The sequence below is a fragment of the Hyaena hyaena genome, unplaced genomic scaffold (genome assembly GCF_003009895.1).
Source record: "Hyaena hyaena isolate Hyena2069 unplaced genomic scaffold, ASM300989v1 scaffold_910, whole genome shotgun sequence".
Classification (NCBI taxonomy): domain Eukaryota; kingdom Metazoa; phylum Chordata; class Mammalia; order Carnivora; family Hyaenidae; genus Hyaena; species Hyaena hyaena.
Window position 1 is genome coordinate 303678 of NW_024081547.1, and position 25568 is coordinate 329245.

General features: G+C 38.0%; 1 protein-coding gene across 2 annotated transcripts in view; it reads right to left on the reverse strand.

Moving 5' to 3' along the window:
- The window catches only part of PIEZO2 (piezo type mechanosensitive ion channel component 2), a 449780-nt gene that overhangs the window by 42749 nt on the left and 381463 nt on the right, over window positions 1–25568 (reverse strand). Inside the window, exons 31-39 of one of the 2 annotated variants that reach the window (XM_039220834.1) lie at window positions 25008–25097; window positions 22825–22946; window positions 21692–21763; window positions 17057–17163; window positions 15676–15774; window positions 11339–11453; window positions 6109–6168; window positions 1407–1573; window positions 273–439 (exon numbers count right to left, since the gene is read on the reverse strand). In XM_039220834.1, the coding sequence (XP_039076765.1) occupies window positions 273–439; window positions 1407–1573; window positions 6109–6168; window positions 11339–11453; window positions 15676–15774; window positions 17057–17163; window positions 21692–21763; window positions 22825–22946; window positions 25008–25097 (999 nt within the window). The remainder of the gene's footprint in view (window positions 1–272; window positions 440–1406; window positions 1574–6108; window positions 6169–11338; window positions 11454–15675; window positions 15775–17056; window positions 17164–21691; window positions 21764–22824; window positions 22947–25007; window positions 25098–25568) is intronic. The other variant, XM_039220835.1, reaches the window with a different exon arrangement.

Here is a 25568-nt window from a genome sequence, read left to right on the forward strand (position 1 = left end):
CAGGTGCCCCTCATACCAGTATTTAATAGTCTATTATCCCTCATACCAGTATTTAATAGTCTATTATTGATACCTGATTTTGTCTGGCTCAATCAAGGGGAGGATGGTATTCCTTTTGCTTTATTGTATACAGGGAGGTAGCCCAAAGAGGGTGGGGATCCATGTTTAAGTTTTTGATTAACTTTCATTTCACACATTCATTCCTCATAGTGGTGAAGCCCACCTCTTTTACCTTTGTCAAAAGCAAACCCATTGTTCAGAACATGAAATACCTGGAGATACTGTCATGTGAATCTAAGCTATCCATCCTGTGGGCTGTCTGTGCACCTGAAGCAGCGCCCGGATGGTCGTCAATGGTGTCCAGTCCAGACTCTCTGGAAAGGTTCATGATGTGGTTCTGGTAGTACATGTGGATGCTCTCCCGAGTGGGAACATTGCCCTGAGGAGGGGAAACAGTGCGACAGCTCTTACTTTCCTGCACGTTCCTCAATCCCGACAACTCTCAGCCATCGCGTGCTCCTTAAGCAAGGATTAAAACACAGCTAGTCAAGGTGGGGGTTGGTGTTGACTCATTGAATTAATGGCCCCCAGTATCGCTGGGCAAGGCTAACAAGAAATCCCTTCTTGGTTATGGGTGAGAGGAGTCAAAGGCACGAACTTCCAGTTATAAAATACATCACTCCAGGGAATGTTATGCAGAGCATGGTGACTGTTCTATATATTTGAAAGTTTGTAAAAAAAAAAAATTGGAACTGCATGTGGTGATGGATGATGTTAAGCAGACTAACTGATCATTTTGCAATATATACAAATATCGAATCATTATGTTGTATACCCAGAGCTAATATAATGTTATATGTCAATTATATCTCAATAAAAATAAGATAAAAACTTAAAAAAACCCAAATCCCTTCTCATATGTAGATAATTTTGCTATGTGATAGTCACTTTTTCAGAAACTATCAGTTTTAAATGCTATCTATAAACCATATGTTACTATATTTTGTTGCTCTGCATATATCTTAGTTGTTCCTATGAGAAGTTTCAGACCAAATTTCCCAGACTAAACAACATAATCCTCCATGAGACAGCAGAGTCTATGCACCTGCAAACAGGTGAGGGGAGGGAACAGAACAAATAAACTGGCCGCTGTCCCAGGACCGTGTGTGTGTGCGTGTGTGTGCGTGTTTGTGTGTGTGTCTACATACGTGCATGCACATGTAGTGTCTGATTATTTTAATTCTGAGCATGGAACAGATTGAAATATACAGAAAAACAAAGAGGTTATATAAAGACTGTCTGAAAGACTATAGATTTTGTGTTATCCTGTTTGAAGTTCTGGATACTGACTTTTGAAATCTTTACAATGTGGGAAGAAGCAAAAAGAATTATAACAACAGTGTTACCTTTTTAATTTCTCTGGTCAGCATGCATCTTTCAATCCTCAGAACTGTAGATATATCAATATGCTCCCTTGAAATGGAGTTAAGCCAAGTTGTGAAACTATCCACTGTTGCCAGAAACAGGACCCAGGTAAATTTCAAAATATTAAATATCCTCTTGATGATATTGTCTAGGAGGAAGAAAAGCAACAAGATTTCAAAGGAGTAAAATGCCATCAGCCATTTTGCTATCACATATCACAGTGATGTTTTACCAAAGGCAGACCCAGTTTCAGACCTGCATACCCAATATGGCAGGAGGCACGTGGACCTCAGCATTACGGGGGCGTGGAGGATGGGCAGTATAGGAAGCTATGGCTGGGTCTTTCTACACATGCACTTGGTTTTGATGGCCATCTCAAAACCAAACTTGGATAGAATTTTTAACCCTTGGTCAAAACATCAGTCAGAATAGGTTCATTTACAGATACTAGGTTTGCTAAAAAGTAGAGACCGCATTCAAATACATTTCTTTTGTTGACACAGGGGTAGAAACAGTTTGCATCTATCCAGGAAACCAGGTCCTTTCATGCTTTTTCTATAAATTTCTTCTTTTCTTAAGTAATAATTATTGGAAATAAGTCTATTGATTCAGTAAGACTTTGATGTTTTCCACTGTCGCTACGTTGCAGTTAAATCGCCTTCAAGGTATTTTGTAAAGAGCTCACTACATATATGAGGAGTATATCCATATTACTGAATCCTCTTCATTCCTATTTAATTATGCTGCAATGGGCTGACTGTAGAATTCTGCACATGGGATCAATCCTGTCCAAACCAGCAGATGCTGGGAGATGCCTGATACACTTGGGGTCTCTTCCTTATCTGCAGCTGTGATGTGGGGAGCCCGGTAAAGCTGCCCAGCATGTTAAGCTCAGTTCAGATTGACACTGTGTCTGTGACATTATCTCAGGGCAGCACGCATGTCTCTTTGGTTCCCTCAGGGAATTCAACAGGAGCTCCCTGATCATTATTAAGTTTGAGGAGGTCTCATAGCTGTGACCTAACTTATGTTAGGTCAGAATCAAAATAAAAGAGGAAAGAGAGCATCTTTATTATCTGTCTTGCTCATTCGTTCCTATAAGCCACTGGTTTTCCAACTGGTACATGAGGAACCCTTCAAGCCATGCCACCAAAGTTTGATCCCATGTGAATTCTTTTATAATTTGGCATTAAAACAAATTTAGTCTTATTAGCGACTTTAAACATTAACTGCAATAAAGTGAATACTTAGTGAACATCACAATGAATTACAAACTGTCTTAGTGTTTATTAATAAAAACACAAAACACCACCACTACCACCACCAAGGAAAACAACTTGTATCCCTCAACCTTTCCCCACCAAAAAAAAACCCAAAACAAAACAAAACAAAAAAAACAAACAAAAAAACCAAAAAACCAGATTCAAGTGTCATAGTAAAATGAATTCATGATTAATGATTATGGTTGGTAATTATAGTTTTAAATCATGACTATAGCATGCAGAAAATTCATGATTAATGATTATAGTTTGTAATTATAGTTTAAAATCATGACTATAGCATGCAGAAAAGGGCGTTAGCCTTTATGGTCTTATGCAGGATCTTTTTAATGGACAGGATCTGATTGCAGGCCATACTGTCTCTGTTACAACTCCTCATCTTTTCTGGTGTGGTGTGCAAGCGGCTGTAACCAGGAAAGGATTGTCTGTGAATGGGCACGGCTGGCTTTCCAATAAAACTTTATTTACAGACAATGAAATTTGAATTTCATAATTTCCATATCTCATGGTTCTTCTTTTGATTTTTTTTAACCAAAAAAAAAAAAATCAAAATCAAAATCATCCTTAGCTAACAAGGCATATAAAAACAGCAGGCGGGATCTGGCCCCGGGAGGCTATATAGTTACCTAATCTCAAATCCAGCCAGTGCAATCAGATGTGACCCTTTCATGACTCACCACTACTCCTTCTTTCCAAAGCCCACAGTCTGACTCAGCATTTAACTTTGTAATAGAAAAACAACAACAACAACGTTGTTTGTGAATTGGGTTGCCTAGGAGGAAGGCAGAATTTCTCCCAGGGAAAGGTCCGCTCTGAAAAGGAGAACCATCAAAGGGAGGTTGAGCTAACGGCATGGCCTCAGGACAGAGTCCAGGCGGGCAAGGCAGAGACAAAGAAGAGTTGAACAGTTCTACCTACTGAAGGAACAGGGATCTTGGACTTGCCAGCTGGTACCTGGGGAAGAAAGCGGGAATGATCTAATGAGCCAAGCTCCAGAGGCACCAGCTGGGCAGAGACCCACTGAGGCAGGAATAGTGATCACTGACTTTCCCTTTCAAGTTGTTTCCTGTCCCTGCTGCCCCCCACCCCTGCACTCCCCCAAAGCCTTGGTAAAATGCTGCCAGACCCAACAGTCTTTCAAGAGGCGTACTTGAGGAAGTAAGGACATGAGAGTATCCTCTGTTGAGCAAAGAAGCCCAGAAAGGGACCAGCAGCTACATGAAGCTGAACAGAGTGAGGTCTGCAGATATCACAGAAGAGCACTTCTGAGCCAGAGGCAGCTGGGGACACCTATATTGTTCTTGCCCTCCCCCTCCCCCAGCCGTTTTGGGTTTAATCTTGAGCAAGTATTTCCCACAGTGCTTTGTATGGAATCTCTAGCTGCTTTGTGTAGACACAAAAAAGAGAGTCTGAGCCTAGGAGGCTGAGGGACTTGGCGGTTACACCTATTAATAAACTCAGCATCTTACATTTTTGACAGTTTATCTTTTTCTCATATTCACAATTATTGCCTGAGAGGTGGTGATGATACATATGGTTATTTCAGTTTTGCTAAGGCTGGTCCTGATGGTAAAACTAACATTTCTGTGTTGGAGACACGAATAACACACTTTATTAACTTGGTGATCACAAACTAACATGTGAAATTGCATTTATAAGTTTTATTTATTTTTTAGCCATAGGGGTAGTAAAGCATGGTGGTTAACAGCACACACTCTGGATTTAGACTTTTTGTGTTCAAATCCCAACACTACCCCTTGGTGGTTGTGTAGACTTGGCAAAAATTTTCTTTCTTTCTCTTTCTCTCTTTTTCTTTCTTTCTTTCTTTCTTTCTTTCTTTCTTTCTTTCTTTCTTTCTTTCTTTCTTTCTTTCTTTCTTCCTTCCTTCCTTCCTTCCTTCCTTCCTTCCTTCCTTCCTTCCTTTCTTTCCTTCTTTCTCTTTCTTCCTTCCTCTTCTTCCTTTCTTTCCTTCCTTCCTCCCTCCTCCTTCCCTCCTCTCCTCTCTTTTTCTTCCTTCCTTCTTTTCTTTCTTTCTTTCTTTCTTTCTTTCTTTCTTTCTTTCTTTCTTTCTTTCTTTCTTTCTTTTCTTTCTTTCTTCCTTTCTTCCTCTCTTCCTCTCTTCCTCTCTTCCTTTGTTTCTTTTCTCTTTTTCTTCCTTCCCTTCTCCCTTCTTTTTCATTCTTTCATCTCTTTCTTTTTGTCCTTTTTTTTCTTTTCTTTTCCTTTTCTTTCTCTCTCCTTCCCACCCTCCCTCCTTTCCTCTCTTTCTCTATTTATTTTCTTTACAAATTTTGATTTAAATTCCAGCTAGTTACCAGACAGTGCAATATTGGTTTCAGGAAAGACTTGGCGAAGTTAACTAATCTTTCTCTGCCTCAGTTGCTTCTCTCATAAATGGGAGAGAGGTTTTTTTTGAAGTAAATAGTTAACATGCCTTATGGCTCTTGGAAAAGTGCCCGGCAAAGATGTGTGATCTAAAGTGTTAGCTACTATTACTCTATGAAGCTTTGCAGCAATGATAGAATTATCTGGCTCCACATATTTATGAGTGAAATGATCTGGAAATGGGGGTTCAGGGTAAAGTAGCTGTGCCATGGATGGTGTTAGACAGCCTTTGAGAAGTCTTCTTTTGGGTTAGTAAATGGCATCCTTGGCAGTATTTGTGAAAAGAATAAGAACCCCTAAGAATCTTGCCTGCAGATATATAATATATGCAGGAGTTTGAACCCTGTGACACAGAGGAAATGGCATGTTTATGGAACTGGAGAGGTATTTGAGTTCATTTTATTTGGAAGCTTTTGTTTTGCCTTTTTTTTCCCTTCAAGGAAAAATCTTCCTCCCAGTCACATCGACATGAAGCCCAAATGACACCATGACTGAACTAGGCATTAGGAGACATGGATTCTGTCCTAGACTCTCTCACATAGAAGCTGTTAGAGTCCTGAGCAAACTCACTGGGATTTGGTTTTCCCTTCATCAAGTGAAGACTTTGGCCTAAGTTTCCAGAGTACCCTGTCATTTCCCCAACTGTACTTACCTCACATTTAAGCCTTCTATATTCTTTAAAATTAATTGTCAATATCTTTTGTGCTTTTGTTTTGATGGCTTCTATGGGACATTTATAATATGCTCCCTCAAATCTCCTTTCCTAGGTAGTTGGATAAAATAATTTACAAACTGAATCCAATCCAACATTTAATCCAACAGTGTAAAGGTCAGATCTACTTCTAGGAGTCGCTTTGAAATTTCATTAGAGATGTGATTTTAAGAGACACTGATTATTTAATCATAGTCTAGAAACAGTATTTGATTAATTATTTTTAGGCAGCCTTCTATGACATATCTTCTGGGAAAGAAACATTTTCAAATTTCCCCCAGCTCCTACTCATCTTTATTTTGTTACCTGGCCCATCAGATTTCTTCTTGATCGGTTCTTCCTCTCGGGCTTCCCACTCCACAGGACCTGCCAAGTGTGTTGCATGAACATGAGTTAGACCCTTTGAGGGTAAATTGAATGTCAACACTACCCTTCTGGACTAAAGGAATTTTGTAATTAAATCTAGAACATTCTGCCTAATTTAAGAGTTCTCGGGGGGGGGGGCAGGGGAGTTGTAAGAATTCATAGCTCTCAGATTCTCTTTACTCCACTCCAGAATAAGAATCAGGTATAACTGGAAATGAGTAAACTATAACTCACTGGATAAACCCTGCCAGCTTCCTACTGTTGAATGGCCTATTAGTTCAGGACAGTTTTTCTATTTTTAATAGTTGGAAAAAAACCAAGAAGAACAATATTTTGGCATGTGAAAATGATATGAGATCCGGATTTTAGTGAACATGGCCACACCCGTATGTTTACATATTGTCTGTGGCTACTTCCACCTTACACTGGCAGAGATGCATTACCATAGAGACTTATGACCTGCAAAACTTAAATCATTTATTTCCTATCTGTCCCATTATACAAAAGGTGTGCTGACTCCTGAGATGTACCATGACATTTTAATTTTGAACACCCGGGGGTAATGTTACATATTTTAGCGTGTCACCCCCTAAAATGACATTACAGGGTTTTATTTTATTTCTTTTGTGTCAGATCTAGCAAATGGAAACATGGGACACCTAGTTAAATCTGAATTTAAGAAAAACAACAATTTTTTCTTGTTTTAGTGTAAGTCCCATACAATCTGTCCACATTATACTTATGCTAAAAAATTATTTGTTGTTTACATTAAAAAATTCCAACTTTCAATGGGCCCCCATGTATTTTATTTAATAGCACTAAAACCATTCACAATCTAACTTCAGTTAATCTTTTCAAACTTACTTTCTACTGTGCTGTTTTCCACTACTTTGTTTCACATCTCGTCTTTACCAACTAAGACGAGATGTGACCTGCTCTTTATTTTTCACACAGGGCTTTGCTTTCTTCTGGTAGAACATCAGGCTCTTTTAAAACAGTTTTTCATGAAGTACGGCATTCCTTAACACTCCTGGCTATAGGTTCTGCTTTCTCTTTCTGGTCCCACAGTATTTTATCTATGTTTATTTTCTTTTTTAAATGAAACTCTGCACTTTCTACATCATTAGGGATTCTGTCCCCCCCCCCCCCATACTTGTATTATCCATTTGTCATGATAGAGGGTCTGGCTCTAGGATGCTGGCATGAATTCCAGACCCATCTGGATGGCTGTATGACCCGAGGTCAGTTCCTTCCCTTTCTGGTACCTAATTTCCTCATCTGTGGGACAGGGAGAATAAAATGTATTGGACTGTTGTAAGGATCGAATGAGTTACTGCACAGAAAGCATTTATGTGCCATCACTGCACCTGGCACTTCAGAAGGGCAGAATCTAGGTGCTTCATCTGTCTGAAAGTAGTCTGGAAGAGATGAGCCCTTCTACCAAGGAATAAGGGGCTAAATAGTATTTATTAAAGAAATAAAGAAACATCTATTTCAGTCCCGGTGTCTTTTAATGCTTGCTGTCTTCAATCTGAAGGTAAACATCTGCACATGAAATAGTTGCCATGACACAGAGTAATGAGATATTCACAAGATGACTAAAAGACACATTTTTAGAGCTAGTCAATGAATTTTGTAAGAACAAATGTCTGAAAACAGCAAATACAGGTTGGGAAAAATAAATGGGGTAGTGAGGGGAACTTGCAACACGAAATATTTCCTCTATAGCTACTGAACTCAAAAACAGAGGACACTGGCCCACAGCTAGACAGTAGGGTCAAAGTCCAGAGTCCAGAAACATACCAAAGAATGAATGGGAGCTTAGTATTGACAAAAGTGGCATTTAAATTCATTAGGAAAAGGGACAATCGTTTAGTAAGCAGGGCTACAGCATAATTGCCTATCTATGTAGAAGTAAATAAAGCAGATCTCTACTTCGTGGAATAAAACTTCAACATGTAAATAAAATTGGGAGGAAATAAGGGAGAACATTTGCATTATATCTGGGGGAAAGACTTGCCTACACAACATGGAAGCCTTGAAACTGCAAAAAGACATTGAGACCTCAGAAAAAATTAAAAATTGTTTAGATAATATGTACCACAAACTAAATCAAAAGTAAGAACGGGATGGGGAGAAATACTTGTAACACATGAAAAAAGGATACTATCCCTAACATATAATAGTCCCTAAATTAATAAGGCCAAACAACCCAGTAGAATGATACAATGGAAAATGATAAAAATGTTTAAATCTTAGATTGGTGAAGTACAAAATACCATGAAAATATGAAATAAAAAATGTTCAGTCTTATTAGTTAGGAAAGCTCAAATGAAAACAAAAGCCATGTGTCATCCCTAAGAAAGACCAGCAATAAAAAAAAAAAAAAGTAATAACATCCTGTAGGGTAAGGGTACAGGGAAATGGACACTCCTAACTCTTACATGTAGGAGTATAAATTTCTAAATTTTGGGGGGGGAAAATATAGGTGAAAGCAAAAAAAAGCCACATCCCCTAACTCAGAAATCCCACTTTTGAGAACTTTTCTGTAGGAAGTCCGTGTTCTTTGTGGCTTTACAATATGTATTTAAATACACACACACACACACACACACACACACACACACACACACGTATGTATGACTGTATGACTTTCCGTGCAAGGATATCTATGATAGCATTATTCATTATGGCAAAAATTTGAAAGCAAACTTAAGGTCCATTAGTGATGGAATAGTTGAATAAATTATGCATATCCATATTTAGAGTATTTTGCAGCCATTAAAACAAAGAGGATATAGTTTTATAAATACTTAATACGAGAAATGTTTATGATACATTGCTAATGACTACACCAGAGTGATTTGTATAGCACAAATTCATTTTTGAAAATAAATAAAGGAAATGGTGCCTGCACACATTTACAGACACATACAAGTAAGGACTGGAAATGAACACTACATTTTGTGAGGCTCTGGCACCTGTAGAGGTGAGTTCTCAAGGGAGATTATGCATCTACCTCTTGACTGCTTACTTGTTACATTGGCTGTGTCTTCATTTTGCCTTTCAAACCAATAAAGTAAAATAAAATTAAAGCTACCAGGAGGTAGCAGGGAGCAGAATGGTCAAAAAGGAGGCAGATTTTGCAGTGAGAGTTCCATTAGTAACTATGCTTCCTTTTCTTTGATTTTTGAATATATTGTTAATTTCACAAAATATCTATGTATATTTTCTTTGTAACAAATTGAGATATAACAGATAAGCCTAAAGTTCCCTGTAATCATGCCACTTAATCTCCACTCCACTCTCCACTCCTCCCCCAGAAGTAACCACTGTTACTAAGTGGTAAGTATTCTTCCCGATCTTTCTCTTGCATTTATACATTGTTATATGCATGCATTAAAAATGCAAAATACTGCTTTGAGAAACATTTCTGTTGTTTCATAAGTGGTTTCATAATGTGCCTGCTATCTGCAACATAATACTTTTCATTTAACAATATGTCAAGTTCAAAATACAGTTGACTCTTGAACAACACAGGTTTGAACTGTGCAGGTGCCTTATACGTGAATTAAAAAAATAAATACAGTAAAGTTCTGCAAATATGTTTTGTCTTCCTTATGATTTTCTAGATAACATTTTCCTTTCTCTACCTTACTTTATTGCTAAAATATAGTATATAACATATATAACATACTAAATGTGTGTTAATTGACTGTTTATGTTATCAGTAAGGTTTCTGGTCAACAGTAGGTTACTAGTAGTTAAGTTTTAGGGAAATTAAAGGTTATACAAGATTTTTGACTGTGTGAGAGTCATTGTCCCATGCCCCACATTGTTCCAGGATCAACTGTAATCCATCTCATTTTTTTTTTAACTTGGAATAGAATTTTGTAATATATAGTAATGTGATTTACTTGACTCTTCTTTTTGCAGGCATTGAGAATCCTTCCAAGATTTTGTTATTAACAAATTATGTTTAATAAATATTCTTAGACATGGGTCCATGTGCAAATACTGCTTCAGGTTGAGCCACACATCAAGAAGAGGGACTCATCTGTAGCAGGAGATGTACGAGTAACATTTTTATGGATATCATCACATTGCTCTTCAAATGGATGCACTACTTTGCTACACCACTCATAGTGTTATATGGGTTGTAACTCATACACTTATCTTCCCACTCACTCCAAATGGTGATATTAACAGATTAACAAATGTTTTGTTTTTTCTCAACCTGATAGGTAAAACGACAACAACAAAACAACATTATGTCAAAATATGGGTTGCAGTTCCTCTGTTAGTAGTGAAGCTGAGCTCCTTTTGGTTATTTCTGTTTCCTGATCTGTAAGTTGGTTTTCCCATCTCTTCATCTGTTGGGTTGAACTTTTACTACTTCTTAGAAGTCCCTACTATATCCAGAATATTAAACTTTAGTCTGAAATACATAATGGAAATATTTTTTCCGAGTGCCCCACCTGCACTTTCACTTCACTTTTGGTGCTTAGTCATAGCCTGGATATTCCTCCTCTTTAGAAATGTGTTCCTAACATATGTTTTCAAATGTACTGTGGAATATGGCATTGGTAGTTACGTTCCATTTTTGGTTCCTGATACTGTTTAAGTGTGTTTTTCCTTTTCCTCTTAATCAAACTCCCAAAGGTTTACCCATCTTGTTAGTTTTTTTCTAAGAGCAGCTTTTCACTTCATGATAGATCTTGTCTTGTATTTCTTTTCTATAATTTAACATCTGCTTAAAACGTTACTTTTCCCTTCTACTTTCTTTGAGTTTATTTTGTTCCTCTCTCTCTTCTCATTTTATAAAATGTACCTTAACTTAGATTTACATTTTTATTTATTCCAAGGGTCAGACACAAGCAATGAAGGACAAGTAGAACTCTGTGCATGCCTTCAGAATGTGAGAGTCCTTCTGATTTCTTTGGATGTGTTTTGCCTCTCTGAACTCATTTTATAAAATGTATCTTAACTCAAATTCATGTTTGTATTTATTCCAAGGGTCAGACACGAGCAAAGAAGGGCAAGTAGAACTCTGTGCATTCCTTGGAATGTAAGAAGGTCATTCCTCCAAAGTTTCTGTCCTTTATATTTCCCTTTGGCATCCCTGGGCCACAGAAGCAGAGTGCTGGCTGGACCCACACTCAACACTCACCCTCCCTAGATCCTTTTCTCTTCCTTTTCTGTTCTTCTCTTGCAGACCTTTTTTTCTCTTTGCGCCTCTGTCGGAGTGCTGTTTTAGGGTCTGTGATCCAGGCTTGATAAACAAACTGAAGGGAGAAAGTTGAATTATTTTCTGTCTTTTTAATAATTTAAATTAAAAGAAAAGGGACCAACACCAAGCCTCCTGACTTTCAGAAATGTATACAAATTTTGCTGGCAGCACAAATGAAATCTTCTGCTCCGACATTCCTCAATATTCTCAGTTGACCTGTGCTATTTCCATGATCATGAAATAAAATATGAAAACAGATGTTCTCGGAGCATATTTCATTTGGTATCACCATCAGGAGATACTTTGGGTGACCATCGTTTCCCCCAAGTCCCCATGTACCACCACCACTTGGGACAGTGACAGACTCTTTTGTATTGTACACAATAGGCATAAGCTGGACGTCTTGCTAAGTATCACTGGAGTAGTTCTCTCCCCTCGCAAATATACTTTGAGTCCAAAACAAAACATCATTTACTCCTTTACTTTGGGAAAAGAGTTTTGTACATTTGATACTCTCCCTTGCGAAAAACGGCTATGACCGGCAACTTGAGAAAGGGTTCTGTAGATTGATTAGTATTTGGAGAGGAAAAATGATGTGCTATTAAGGTTACAGAGTTATTCCAGAATGCCATAGAAGGAAAACTGTGGTGACCTTGGTTGCCTTTTGTCATTTTCATTCAAGCGCTGAAAACAGTTACATGAATATGATAAAACTGATAACCACCACAGAACAAAGATGAACAGCCCGCCCACCAACAGTCTCCCAAGTCATGCAGAAGGAACAAAAAGAAAACCTTGGTAGACAAAGTCAGCCATCTGTAATCACAAAGCCAAGCAGGCATGCTCCTCATGCACCCACAAAGCCACCTGGGTCTCAGGGAAGCTGGGTTTTCTATTATAATGATCAAGTTGAAGGGCTCTTTGGTGGGGGCGCTTTGTAAACCCAGACACTTTTACTGTACTCTGTATGACTTTCAGATTTCGGAAATCTTCGGAAAATATAGTGCAGGCAAACCACAGGCATTATAATGTCAGTAAAAATAGAGAGGGACCCAACTTTTCAATGTACGGAAGTGTAAAAGTGATAGGTCACTAAGCAAGAACATTTCTTTTTTCCCAATGGTAGAAATCTGAATCTTACAGGAAACTAACACGACTCAAATATCTGTATTGTTTCTGAAGAATACTAAACCCAAGAGGCAAAAAATAATCCTATTTTCTGCCAAAAATGTACTTTGAAAAATGAGAAATGAACTGACACTGGACAAAGAAGGACCACATGAAGGAATTTAAGGTAGATGTTTATGAAGCGTGCTAATTTGGAACTCTATCAAGAATATCTTTGTAGGTGCTGGGTGGCTCAGTTGATTAAGCATCCAACTTTGGTTCAGGTCATGATCTCGCAGTTTGTGAATTCAAGCCCCATGTCGGGCTCTGTGCTGACAGCTCAGATCCTGGAGCCTGCTTCAGATTTTGTGTCTCCCTCTCTCTCTGCCCCTTTCCTGTTCATGCTCTCTCTCTCTCTCTCAAAAATAAGCATTAAAAAAATAAAAAGAATATCTTTGCCACATATGTAAGTTCCCTTGCTTATTAAACTTGTCACTTACCCAAAAAGAATATCTTTGGGGTTTAGTAAATTAATAAGCAAACTTGCTTCAGCAAAATATTGATTCTTTAAAAAAATCTGAACTGCAAAATGTAAGAAATTTTCAGTTCAAGAGCAACATACAGTAACATTTCCTTAAAAATAAAGGGTAATGACCATATTGCTTTCAGATAATGCAATAATCCCCAAAATAAAATAAAGAAAGAAATAATAAAAGAAAATAAAAGAGTAACTCAGGATTTGTAAATGTATTAGGTACACAAGTTGGAGGAATTCTTTTGTTCTGGAGAAAAACGGGGAGGGAGGGTGAGAAGGAGAGAAAAAAGGGTCATTTAGGACAGAATTGCAGAACTCTTGTAGATGGGTGAGTGCCATTAGGATTTTGTCTTATTGGGGCACATGAGTGGCTCAGTCGGTTAAATGTCAGACTCTTGGTTTGGGCTCAGGTCATGATCTCATGGTTCGTGACTTCGAGCCCCGTGTCATGCTATGCACTGACAGTACAGAACCTGCTTGGGATTCTCTCTCTCCCTCTCTCTGCCCTCCCCCACTTTCTCTCTCTGCTTCTCTCTCAAAATAAATAAACTTAAAAAATTTTTTAAAAAAGATTTTGCCATATTGAAAGGAAACTCCTGGTTCTACCTATAATCCCAAATGATGAAACCTATCCATGCTTTCTCACTGAGATGAGAATTTACATAATTCAGAGAAAGAGAAACAAGAGAGGGGAAGAAAATCTTATGAGGAGTCCCTATTTGTAGGTAAATTATCTTAATGTTGACATTTGGAACTACAAACCCAGTACACTGCCAGGAACATTTGATAGAGGGTCAGTCTGACTTTTTCAGGAAATGGTGATAACAAAGTAGAAGGAAATATTCCAATTCTTATTGAGTGAAGAAATGGAAGTTTCTTACTGAAACTTCTCAGTTCTCACATTACAGCCATAACCACCATCCAAGTTTATGGGACACACACATCACTAACCATAAGTAGAAACAGTACAAGAAAATGTCCATAAATGACCTTTGGTTTCTTCAAATTGCCACTACTAGTCTGTATTCTCAACTTTATCTTAAATTCTATTTATTTACTTACTTAATTACTCATTTAGTTTATCTTAAATTTTATCTTAAGTCTTATGTGATTTTGTCTTAAGCTTATCTTACTTATTAGGGGAGAATGAGATTCATTTTCCTGAAAATGTACTATGCAAAAAGCATTTAATTTTTCAAGCAGGACTTTACTGAAGTAGATGGAGATCCTTAATGGAAACTGCTTAAATTTAATAAACTGTCCTTTGTTTCATGTGTAACCCAGGACTTTCTTTATGTTGCCCGTAAGAAGTTGTTTTTATTTCTGCTTTTGTTTTCAAAGTAAGTTGGGGATGATTGCGTTGCAATCTTTCATATAAATTCTTAAATATGAATGGTGAGACTTATATGGTTGTCATAAAAGAGAAAAGAAAGAGAATCCTAGGGAAGCTAAAACATAGAATATTAAATAATAATCAGAACACTTGCTTTTTAAAAATGGGAGGAACCTGGGCACCTGGGTGGCTTAGTCGGTTAAGCGTCCGACTTTCGCTTAGGTCATGATCTCGCAGTTTGTGGGTTCGAGTCCCGCGTCGGGCTCTGTGCTGACTGCCAGCTCAGAGCCTGGAGCCTGTTTCAGTCTGTGACTCCCTCTCTCTCTGACTCTCCCCTGCTCACGCTGTCTATCTCCTAGAAATAAATAAAACATTAAAAAAAAATGGGAGGAACCTAGAAGTTTAGACCCTCCTATTTAAGATGGACTAGTGGCTGTGGGTCCCCTTGGAGCTTGAGAGAAATACAGAATTTCGAGGACCTGCTTAATTTACATAACCTGCATTTAAATAGCATGTCAGGTAAAATGGGAGAACTGCTGGTCTCCCTCACTATCCAAACATTTGCTTAACACATGAGCCTAAACACCTAAGAGTTTAAGTGCCTGCCCCAGATTAAGTGAACAGAACACATGAACAGTAATTCCTTATGATTTTCAATAGTGGGTGGCTACAGCTCAGGTAGCTGGATGATTCTGCTGTACATTAGATTAATTGACAAGTAGCCTTTTCACAGTGTATCCTGCACTGTCTCTCGTGACTTGGGCATGAGAAGGTCCACAGACCATACACGCGGCACAGCTTCGTGAGGAGGCGTACCGAAGGCGGGATAGTAACTGGGAGACGGTATCCGATTGGGGGAAGATGGAGACTTGGAAGGGAAGCCAACAAATGGATGGAGCAAAATGAGTCTTCTATTACCTTGGTCATAACTTTACCAGCTTTCTGAGAACAATTATCACACATTTTACACATCATGACGGATGCATGCAACCAGATGTGACCCTTTTAAAATGAGATGTGACTTAGGCCAAAGTACAAACAGAGTAGACATGTATCTGCATTTTCTCTCTCTATGTCTCGACAGGCTCTGGTGTCAACTGAAGAACAAGAATCAAGTAATAAGAAATTTGACTTCTCAAAACTCTTCTGGAAATGTTTGCCTAGTATTTTAAGTTCTTATACTTCCTCCATTGTACGACTTATAGAGCAGGGAAAATGCAGATGAAGGCACCAGGGATCTGCTTGTCTAAATTTCTACAGAGCGGAGGGTCACACACCACACATCAGTGAAACATCAAATACCTTTGCAGCTCTGATTAAATACTGAAGAATAGTTTTGGGAAGTTTAATGACAGACTTTGGCAAGGCTAAAATGGCCGACGCAAACTTCCCAATAGCTCTCTACAAAGAAGGACAAAGCAAGAGTGATTAGTAGACAAACACCAGAGACTAACAGTTTCATATATGACGTCAGTATGAGTTTGTCTCTACAATTACATCGGCTAGGTTAAAACGTGCCATTCACTGAAGCTAGAACAAATGTGCTCTGCTTGTCGGTTAGGAATAGGAAAATAGTTAGTCATTGCATGTAATCCATTAACATCGTGAGGAATGTTCTCTTCTTGGCTGAATGAGTGATAGTTATAAGAAAACTCATTAGAACAAAAATAAACAAGTCCAATCTCATTAGTATTTGACAAGCCAGCCATGCACACGCACACAGACACCATCTTCAAGAAACACACTCAAGTGGTGATGGGGCCAGTGAGGAAGCATCAGAGCAAGGTGTTTCCATAAATAATTTAGTTCTTCAATTTCATTGGGAATACAGGGGTGGATGTAATCCTGCAGCTTGAAAAGACCTGGCCAGCAAAGTGACAATGACCTTTATTCATGGACACAGTATGTGGCTTGATGGGTATCACTCAATTTGACTTGGAGTATAATAAATGGTAAATTACAGTCCTAACAAGTGACTCCTTTGTAAAAGAAATATATACAAGCTTTCACCCCATAAGTAACTCTCCTGACGAGTCCTCATCTTTAACAAGCATTGATTAGACAATCACTGGGTACACCATCCAGGCTGGTGAGCTATGTTACAAAGAATGATGTAGTGGGTTCTGTAAAGGAAAGGCAGTTATGATGAAAAAATCAGGACTGTGCTAGCTATTTTCATCACTTCAGTAAATTCTCAAATCTTCAGCAACACAAATGAAATGGGTTTTCAAAATCTGAAGTAACATTTAAATAGCCATTTGTTTCAAAACAAAGCAAGTGCTTTTTTTTTTATGATCAGCTATTTCATGTATCAAAATGTAAGTCCACTCAAGTGATCCAAAACAATGCCAGAGAAGTCTTCTTCACCTTCTGCTTGTAACAGAAAAATAAAGTTCACCCAGGGAAGCCTTATTTTTTGGCTTACACCATCGGAAGGTTTTCTGATGCAAGGGAATAAAGACCTGGGAACAGTGTTCTTGCATGGCAGTATTTTCACTGATGCTGAGGGCAAGCAGCATATAGTTTAATGAGGTATAAATGATTTCAGGTGTAAATTAGAAGCTTCTGGAAGCTATAACACACGTGAACACGGCAGAAGAAGTCTAGACCTGTAGTCAAGATCTATTAGAAAGAAAAGCTCTTCAACTGGCAAAGGCCATGGTTTTCCCAACCCCATCATTACCTGGAAAGCAGACCTTCTCGGAGGTTCTTCATCTTCCTTTTTTAATTCTTCCTCTTCTTCCTCTTCACTATCCGTTTCAAACAAATAATAATCTCCACTCCTGACCACTAAGCAAAACAAAATATTTACTTATTTCTTGAAAGAGAGATGAAATAATTAAGGGCTTATTAATGAAATGCCCCCCAACGATATACAAATTGTCCACAAAAGACCAGAGCAAGAGATTTTGTCAAGGAGGAAAAAAACAAGAGATAAAGAGAACTCATTCTAGGCTAACACTACGTGGCTGTCATGGCTGGGTCTACAGAGCATGAGGCCTTGTCTATTTCACGTAAGAAAATTGGCCACCACTGGGTTCATCTGATATTTTCTTCCTTCTTCATTGGAACTTTAACACAGATACATCAGATCAACTCTGCAGCAACCAGTTTTGTTACCAAGATGGCCAAAACAGTGGATGGAAAGCTGTTACAGTTTCACAATTCAGACCATTCAGCAAGTTGTGTCCTTTAGACGAGGCCAAAGTGAAGTGGAGGATTTGGTGTTGTCTGAATGGGTCCAGTGTGTGGCAGAAATGCCAATCGGGATGATTCAGGACCAAGAATCAGCATCACCAACTTCGACTTCACTTTATACTGCGTAGACATGGCTCCTCCACATGGGAGGACAAGGGACATAACATATATGGCAAGACATTTGAAAGAGTTAAACAAAAACAAAAACCACACACACACACACACACACACACACACGCAGTTAACATAAAAAAAAAAAAAGAATACAACCACAAAAACACCACCACCACTCTGGCTGTTTCTACACGTAGCATGGGACAGACTGAGATATGGCAGGCCTGGTCCATACAGCTTAGCTCTGTTGGGCTTCTGGTCAACAAGGAACTTTGGCTGCTCACTGAAATTTGAGGAGAACCATACTGACCAGAAGACACAAAGCACAGATGGTATGGACTGTCCTTGCCTTGCCTGATCTTTTCCCTGTGAGAACATATTGCTGTGTTAAAAAGAGCAGAGAAAGCTGAAATGTCCAGAGATTTAAAGAAATTTGAGAATCACAGCTTTGTCAGCTTGAGCATTATGTTAAGTTTATCAGAGAAAAGAGACCCAGCATATACATTACTGATGCTGCAAGAAATGTACCATCATTGCAGGGCAAAAATGGTAATACTTTCAAGGCATATTCAACTTTTCAAATGCTGAGGTGTCTTTTGGATGACATAACATGATATCTTCAGTTATCTTTTGGATTCGTGCGTAGTGAGGTAATGGAAAACCTTGGCTTGTTTAAAATTAGTTGCTTGAATATCACTAAACATGGTAAAAGGTCAATAATTTTGCCCAGGATTTCAGATGTATCTGAAGCCTCCATCCGTGAAGATGCAGAGTGAATGAATTGGGCCTTATATCCTTGAACAGAAGCATTATAGTCTGTTATTTTTTATTTTTAAGAAAGAACCAGGCCCAGAGTACTGGGTCCAGGCCTGAGGGAATAAATGCAATACAACATAAGGTAAGAATAAGCAAGAACAAACCAAAGTCACAGCATTACGTTTGACAGTGAGGAAGACCATTAAAGTAATGCCTTCATGTAAGCTCAGACATTTGCAGGAAAGTCACATGGACTCTATGTCACATGGTCATTTGGTAAAAACCAGAGTATTACAAGATTGAACATTTTACCCTCATTATAGGCTATAAAATCAACAATAGCTTAATCTGTATTCAATCATACCTTCTGTGACTTTTACTCATGTGGACACAGTGAGCCCAAACACCTTTCTTATCAAGCAGTCGCTACACTGATTTGATCACTTCAAAAAAACAAAAAAAAACTATCAATTTGTACGTGAGAAGTAGAATTAACACATTAAAAAAAGAGAAGGAAATGCTTAGGAAAATCTCCTCTTGTTTTGTGAAATGTCATTGAGATAAAAGGAAAATAACAGAGTGTTTTCTTTAGTGCTATCTGCTAATAATAAGTAGAGAAGCTCTTACATACACATCTGTTCAGAGAGAGACCCTGCCTCCAGTCTGTGTCCAGAAACATATCATGTATATGGATGTGATTGCTGAACTGAGTGTGAAAATAACTTAAAACCTACCACCTGTATCCCCAGAAGCCCGGACCTCTATTGCAGATATTTAACAATAAAGTGAGGCTTGTCATTACTTTGGGCACTACTGAAATGGCACAGAGGCATACTACCCTAGAATGGAAGGTATCATTGAACAGCAATAATGCGATCATATGTGTGCACATAGGTATGGAAGTGGAGGATTGGCCACCTACAGACTACATTAAGATCTTGACTGCTTGCCAGTGTTATGAACAACCTGGCCACATATTGTATCATCTATAGAAGTACACAGGGTATTCGACTACACATATTCTCACATTCCACACCTGTAAGAACATCTATGCAAAAGCCCAGTGACTCAAGAGATCAAAATAAGGGCTTTTAATAAAGTGTTTTCAGATCTAAAGATAAATTTTGGAACTCATAATAGTCTAAAAAGTAATCCACAGAGTCATTCCTTTCCTTTCCTCATGAGCTTGTAAAAGGAAATGTATTTTGCAGAAAAATTTTAACACCACGGTCAGAATTTGATTCCAAACCATGAATTACACACATTCATGCATTATTGCACCAAGAGGTGTTGTAACCAGGCACATTTAATATAATACCAGTCTTCAAGAATTCAATATAATGAGGGTGAAATGAAACAGAAAACTAAAGTCAATAACCTTCATAAGAAGTTCTTTTTAAATTATTACCAACTTGTAAGATGATTATCAAAGACCATATCCAATTCCTTCCAAAACGCAATGTTTAGATGAGAAAAGGAAAGACAACTACAATTGCAACGGGAATTTACCCCAGGTGAGAGAGAAAACATTCAATACAACACAATGTTGAAATGGATAGGTCTGTCTAAACTAGCAGAGGGCCCTTTACGAACAGAAAGATAAGCACAGTTTTCTTGTGACTTGATAGAAATAGGCTTACAGGGTGCTGCATTATCAGATCATTAGCATGACAAACATGCCAATGAACAAAAGATGCAAGAGTCACACCGAATGTCATCGTGAATCTTTGTCTTCTGACTTGGCAGCAGATGAAACAAAACTCATTAAAGTTCACGGATTTTTTTTTCTCACATAATGCTATAAATTCAATGTTTGGGATTACATTTAGTATCATTCAGGTATGCTGAGCAAATTTCAAATAATACTTCCTTAAATTGGTTTGATTTTAGAAAATTAATTTTGGGGTGAGAGAAGCCAATACAATCTCAGTGACACGAAGAATCAGGCATGGGAAAAGAGTCTGATCAACTTGATTTTCTAGTGATTCTGAAGATCTCAGTTAGTAGTCCCTCCCACCTTCATGCGATATTGGGGGCCTCAGTGATATGCCCTGTCTGATCACATTAGCTGGAGTTATTAAGCCACAGGATAAGGCATAAAAGCCTGATGATATTATTAGTAATTTGAAAAATAATTAATAATTATTGTATTTTAACAAATGTAAGGAGGGTCAGGCTAAAATGGATTATTCCTTTCTAAGACTGAACACTGACCAATTGTGAGTGATATTTCCTTTGCTAAGCAGAACAAATATAGCCACTGAGTTCCATAATTCCTCATCCGTTTTTTCTTATTTTTAAAGTTTATTTATTTATTTTGAGAGAGAGAGAGAGAGAAAGATTGAGCAAGAGCAGGGGAGGGGCTGAGAGAGAGGGAGAGAGAATCCCAAGCAGGCTCCACACTCTGCACTGAGCCTGATGCAGGGCTCGATCCCATGACTATGAGATCATGAGCTGAGCTGAAATCAAGAGTCGGATGCTTAACCGACTGAGCCATCCAGGCACCCCCTTCATTTCGTTTACGATCAGGAGGGAAACTTTAGTTCTATGAAGCTCTGCTTTTCAACAACTGCTGTCTGCCTCTGCTCTTCATTAGTCATGGCTGAGTTTGTCGGTGGCTCTGCGGCTGTGCCGCATGCTGGGCTTTGGATGTGGAATGTAGTGTGATAGCCTTTAGAAACTGGGGAAGAGGCAGAGTGAGAAAGTGAATACATTTTAAGTTAGCCTCACCTTCATATTCAATAAATTGACAAAAAATCTTACATGCAAATAAAATTAAAGCTCTGGGAAGAAGGGGAGGAGAGACTCATTGGCATCCATGCCTAGTGCCTTACAAAGAGGGTCACAAACACTTTGAACTTAATGATTATCCTCCCAAGAGGAGCCAAAACTCATGTTTAATAAGGGTTTTCAGTTATAAAACAATTACATACCAGCAGAGCTCTAGACCTCAGAATTAGATAAAATGGTAGCAATTCTTCCCTTTCTGAGCCCATAGGATGCTCAGGCATGTATCAGCCACATGTTGGGCTTTCTTCAGCCAGCATGGTAATCAGTTATTTCTGTGGAAGGTTCCATCACCAGGGCCCAGAGACCCGTTTCCATGACAATTTTCCTACACTCTGACCCCCTATCAAGTCACAAGGATCAAACCATGCATGGAACACACAGGTCATGGGTACGCCTGAATTCTGGTCAAGGATATAAGGGTTAGAATTGATGAAATTGTAAGAGGATCAAGAAAACCTACTGGAAGCATGATCAACCCAAGGCCGCCACCACTGCTTTTTTTTGCCCTTGGCTTTCTGTTTGTCTGCTTCTCCTAAAATAAAATATGTCCAAATATTAATTCTTATGAAGTGAGAAAACAAATTTTGAAAACCACGCTTTAAACAACTCAATTGTCAAAATCTAGGTAATTTGCAAAAGTACATCAGAGGTTAGGGAAAGGAACTATATCAAATCTGGAATGTTTACACACATGAGCAGTTGATTTCACAAGGCAAATACTAAGTGTTCTATGAACAATATGCCACATTTTTGCTTTCTTTTTAGTAATGGAGGGCATATAAAGAAATATGAAAAAAGAAGAGATTATCTCTCAAAAAGGCAACACACATTGAATTTTCCAGTGAATTAACAGAAAAGAAGCGTCACCTAAATTTTATAAAACAATTTAGTGGCAGTAATTTGTAAAAATGCATATATTCCAATAACCAAGAATTTACTTGTGATTATTTTCATGCATGGTTGGAAAAATACAAGTTTACTGGTTTTTTAAATAGATGCTGTATACTGGAAAACACCATGCATTATTTCTCTATTCCCTTCAAATAGAAAAGCATGCAAACTTCTATAAGAAGGCCTTTTAAACTTAATTAGATGTAATAAATCTACAGTCAGATTTAATAGATATATATTTCATTTTAGGTTTCATTGGAACAGACAATAATTAAAGGATACTTAACTACCATTATTCATATACCACATAAAATATGCATGCATATTTCATTTTTGTATAACATTTATAGAAATCAAAGATAACAATAGGCTGTGTATCTGAAATATTTTCCCTAAAGAAATAAATTAAGCAAATTCATGCTCATTTTCTTAAAAAAAAAAAAAAAAGCTAGGCTATGTGTTGATTAAAGTCGTTTTGCTGAAGAAGAGATACTCATAAAGTCATAGAGTCATTAAATATGTACTTTGCGAAACAAATACATGTAACTCATTTGCAACCAGAAGGTAAAACTTAGCGAGTTAAAAAAAAAAAAACAACACCACACAGATGGATAATACCGGAAGAATGTTATTTTACAGCTCTAGCCATTTATCATGCTATTATTCAATGTCAAGCTACAAGAGGGAAATATCTTGACATACTTTCATCATCCTCTTCAGAGAGTTTTTGGATGTCTTGACCTTCCCCTGATTCCTGGGTCAAGCTCAGCATCCTCTCCTTACCCTTTTTGTATTTCTGTTGCCTGGCTTTGATGCGATCCATCCTGTAAGATAAAGTAGCAGCAGCAATGCCAAGAACACACCCACAGTCATCGCATGGTCAGTTTGGGTTTAAACGTGCATGTGTGTTGGTAAAATCACAAAGTGGCCAAGATTTGGAAACTTTGAATGTTTTTTTTTTTTTTTTTTGTTAGCAACAAGCATCTTCTTGGGGGATAATATATATATGTATACATATATATATGTATGTATACATATATGTATGTATATATATGTGTGTCCTCCCATATCTCCATGTTATTTTGCTCTACATAGATGCTAGTCTTAAGAATATGATCATAGTTATGCTAAAGCTTGTTATGCAGTACTTTATGTCCACTTACACCTTGTACCAAAGGCATTTTGGACACAGTATATGATGAAATGGAAGTCCTTTATTCCCCCAGATTTTGCAATTTTTAAAAATAGCAACTGCTTATGTCACATAGTTGTGAAAATCAAATGAAAAGGTGTCTAAGTGCGAGAACTGTTTTGTAAAAAGTAAGTTGCTCCTCAGATGTTCACAAGTATTCTATCAGCCCACGTGACTCTTCTCTATCTCAAATCTAATCTCTTATTGGTTCTGGAAAAATGTATTATTACATCATTAATTACTGAGTTAAAGCCTTTTATTTTGTCTGCTTATTTGGGAAGTCCAACTCTCAGAAACTGCAGTGCTGAACTCTACTTCCCAGACCTGCTCTCCTGTGGTGTTTCATTTCTTAAGTTTTTTAAAATTCTGATTATGTTGCTCAAGTTTTTAAGCTGATTTCTGCTTCCTGCAACTTATACAGCACTTTTAGTTTCTCTTTGGCAATGGTCATCACCTTCATTCTTTTATATTCTGATTTTCTGCCACTTAAGAGGATGCATTCTTAAATAAATGGAAAAATTCAGTGACATGAATGATGGTAACAAGTTTCCCTTATGGGTAACTAGAAATTCATTCTAAATGTGGGTCCAAATTTGTTATTTCTCTAGATCTGATGACTAGAGGCCACAATGGCAACAGTAATACCATAGCTGTTTATATGACAGTTTATATAACTCATATCTTCAATTGTGAAATAATCCATGCAATGGGATGCTGTAATTTATGCTGGAAAACATTTTTGCATGGGGAAAGGAGCTGGGAGGTGAGGTAAGAAAGGAATGAAGTAATCTCAGCAAACTTAAGGAATTCTCCTGGTAGGCTGATGGAATCTCCTGGAGATTTTCTTTCCTGGAGAAAGTGGCTAGGTTTTGAAATCTGTGGCCATCAACTCTTAAACCCAGCCCCCAAATCAAGTGCTACAAATCCTCAGAAGTTAACATTTACTGTTAGAAACTTCACTCTCAGAAAATTCCTTTCAAGGGATAATTTAAAAATAAACTAATTAATTTTAAAAAGAAATTCTCAAATCTCTTGAGTGAAGTCAGTCCATTACTTGACTTACCCAGAACATTGTGTTTTAAAAAAAATGTCTTCAAGCGATTACAGGGAAACAAGGGTTGTATTTCTAGTACTGCCTCTAGTTTGTTGTGGATTTTAAGTCATCTAATGTCATGTGTCATCAGTTTCTTCCCAAGAGACTATATTATAATATCTTTAGAGATCCTTCCACAGTAAGGACTTGGTATTTATTCCCTTAATCTACAGATGTGATGAACCTTTGCTCTACTTGAATGGTCCTGGAAAGGCCCTGTCTCATTTATGAACAGATATTTAATAAAAACCCAGATATAATTATGAGCCCTAATTTCAACAAAGTTGAACTTCAGAGAATCTGGACAATTTGCTCACTCTTCCAGAGTAGGTAGCTGAACCAAGGCTTGACATTGTGCTTATCCAACATGGCTCCCCTTTCCACCAAGCTGCAGCCATCTTTCTTTTAAACTACTTCCATTTTCAGCCCAGTGAGCATAAGCCACTGCCCCGACACAGAGCAAATACCCAGAAGTTGTAAAAGTCAGCACAAATGGGTTTGTTGGAGTACTGAGGGTACCGGGGAGCTGAGACCCACCCAACAGTATCAGATAAACCAAAATTAAAAGGAAAGGAGAAGAGTAAAATAAAGCCCCCTTACTGCCTCTTCAGTTGATCCATTGACTTTTTCTCTTCTTCAATTCTTGCCTTTACAGCCTTTACAATTGTGGCCTGGAAAAGTTCAGCCCCTCTAGAGAAAAATCAGAAATAGAAAAAAAATTAGTATATCTATCCTTGTGACTTACCTTTCTCTGAAAATGATTACCAAGGGTTAGAAAATATTTCTTTTTGGGTCATTAACTGGAGTCTTCTGGCTCGCAGTGGGAGTCCCAAGAGCCTGTATAGAAGCCCTTTCCCAGTGGATGAACACGACACAGCCTCCTGAGGGAGGGAGTGGGCTGCTCACAACCACACGTCAATAAAACAAACAAAAAAAGGGTTTGTGTTTTTCAAGACATTGAGAAGAATGCACCCCTTCAAACCTGTCCCACGGAACCTTGTATCTTAGCGAAGCATTACTCACCTGACCTTATAGCTGTCCCATGAGGGACCATTTGCAAGGAGAAGTGAGTTCAGATTACTTTTCTACTCAATGAGCAGAAGTGGGTATGGAGTGAGCTGGGCTTCCCTAAGGAAACAGGTGAAGCTGGAGTTCAAGCTC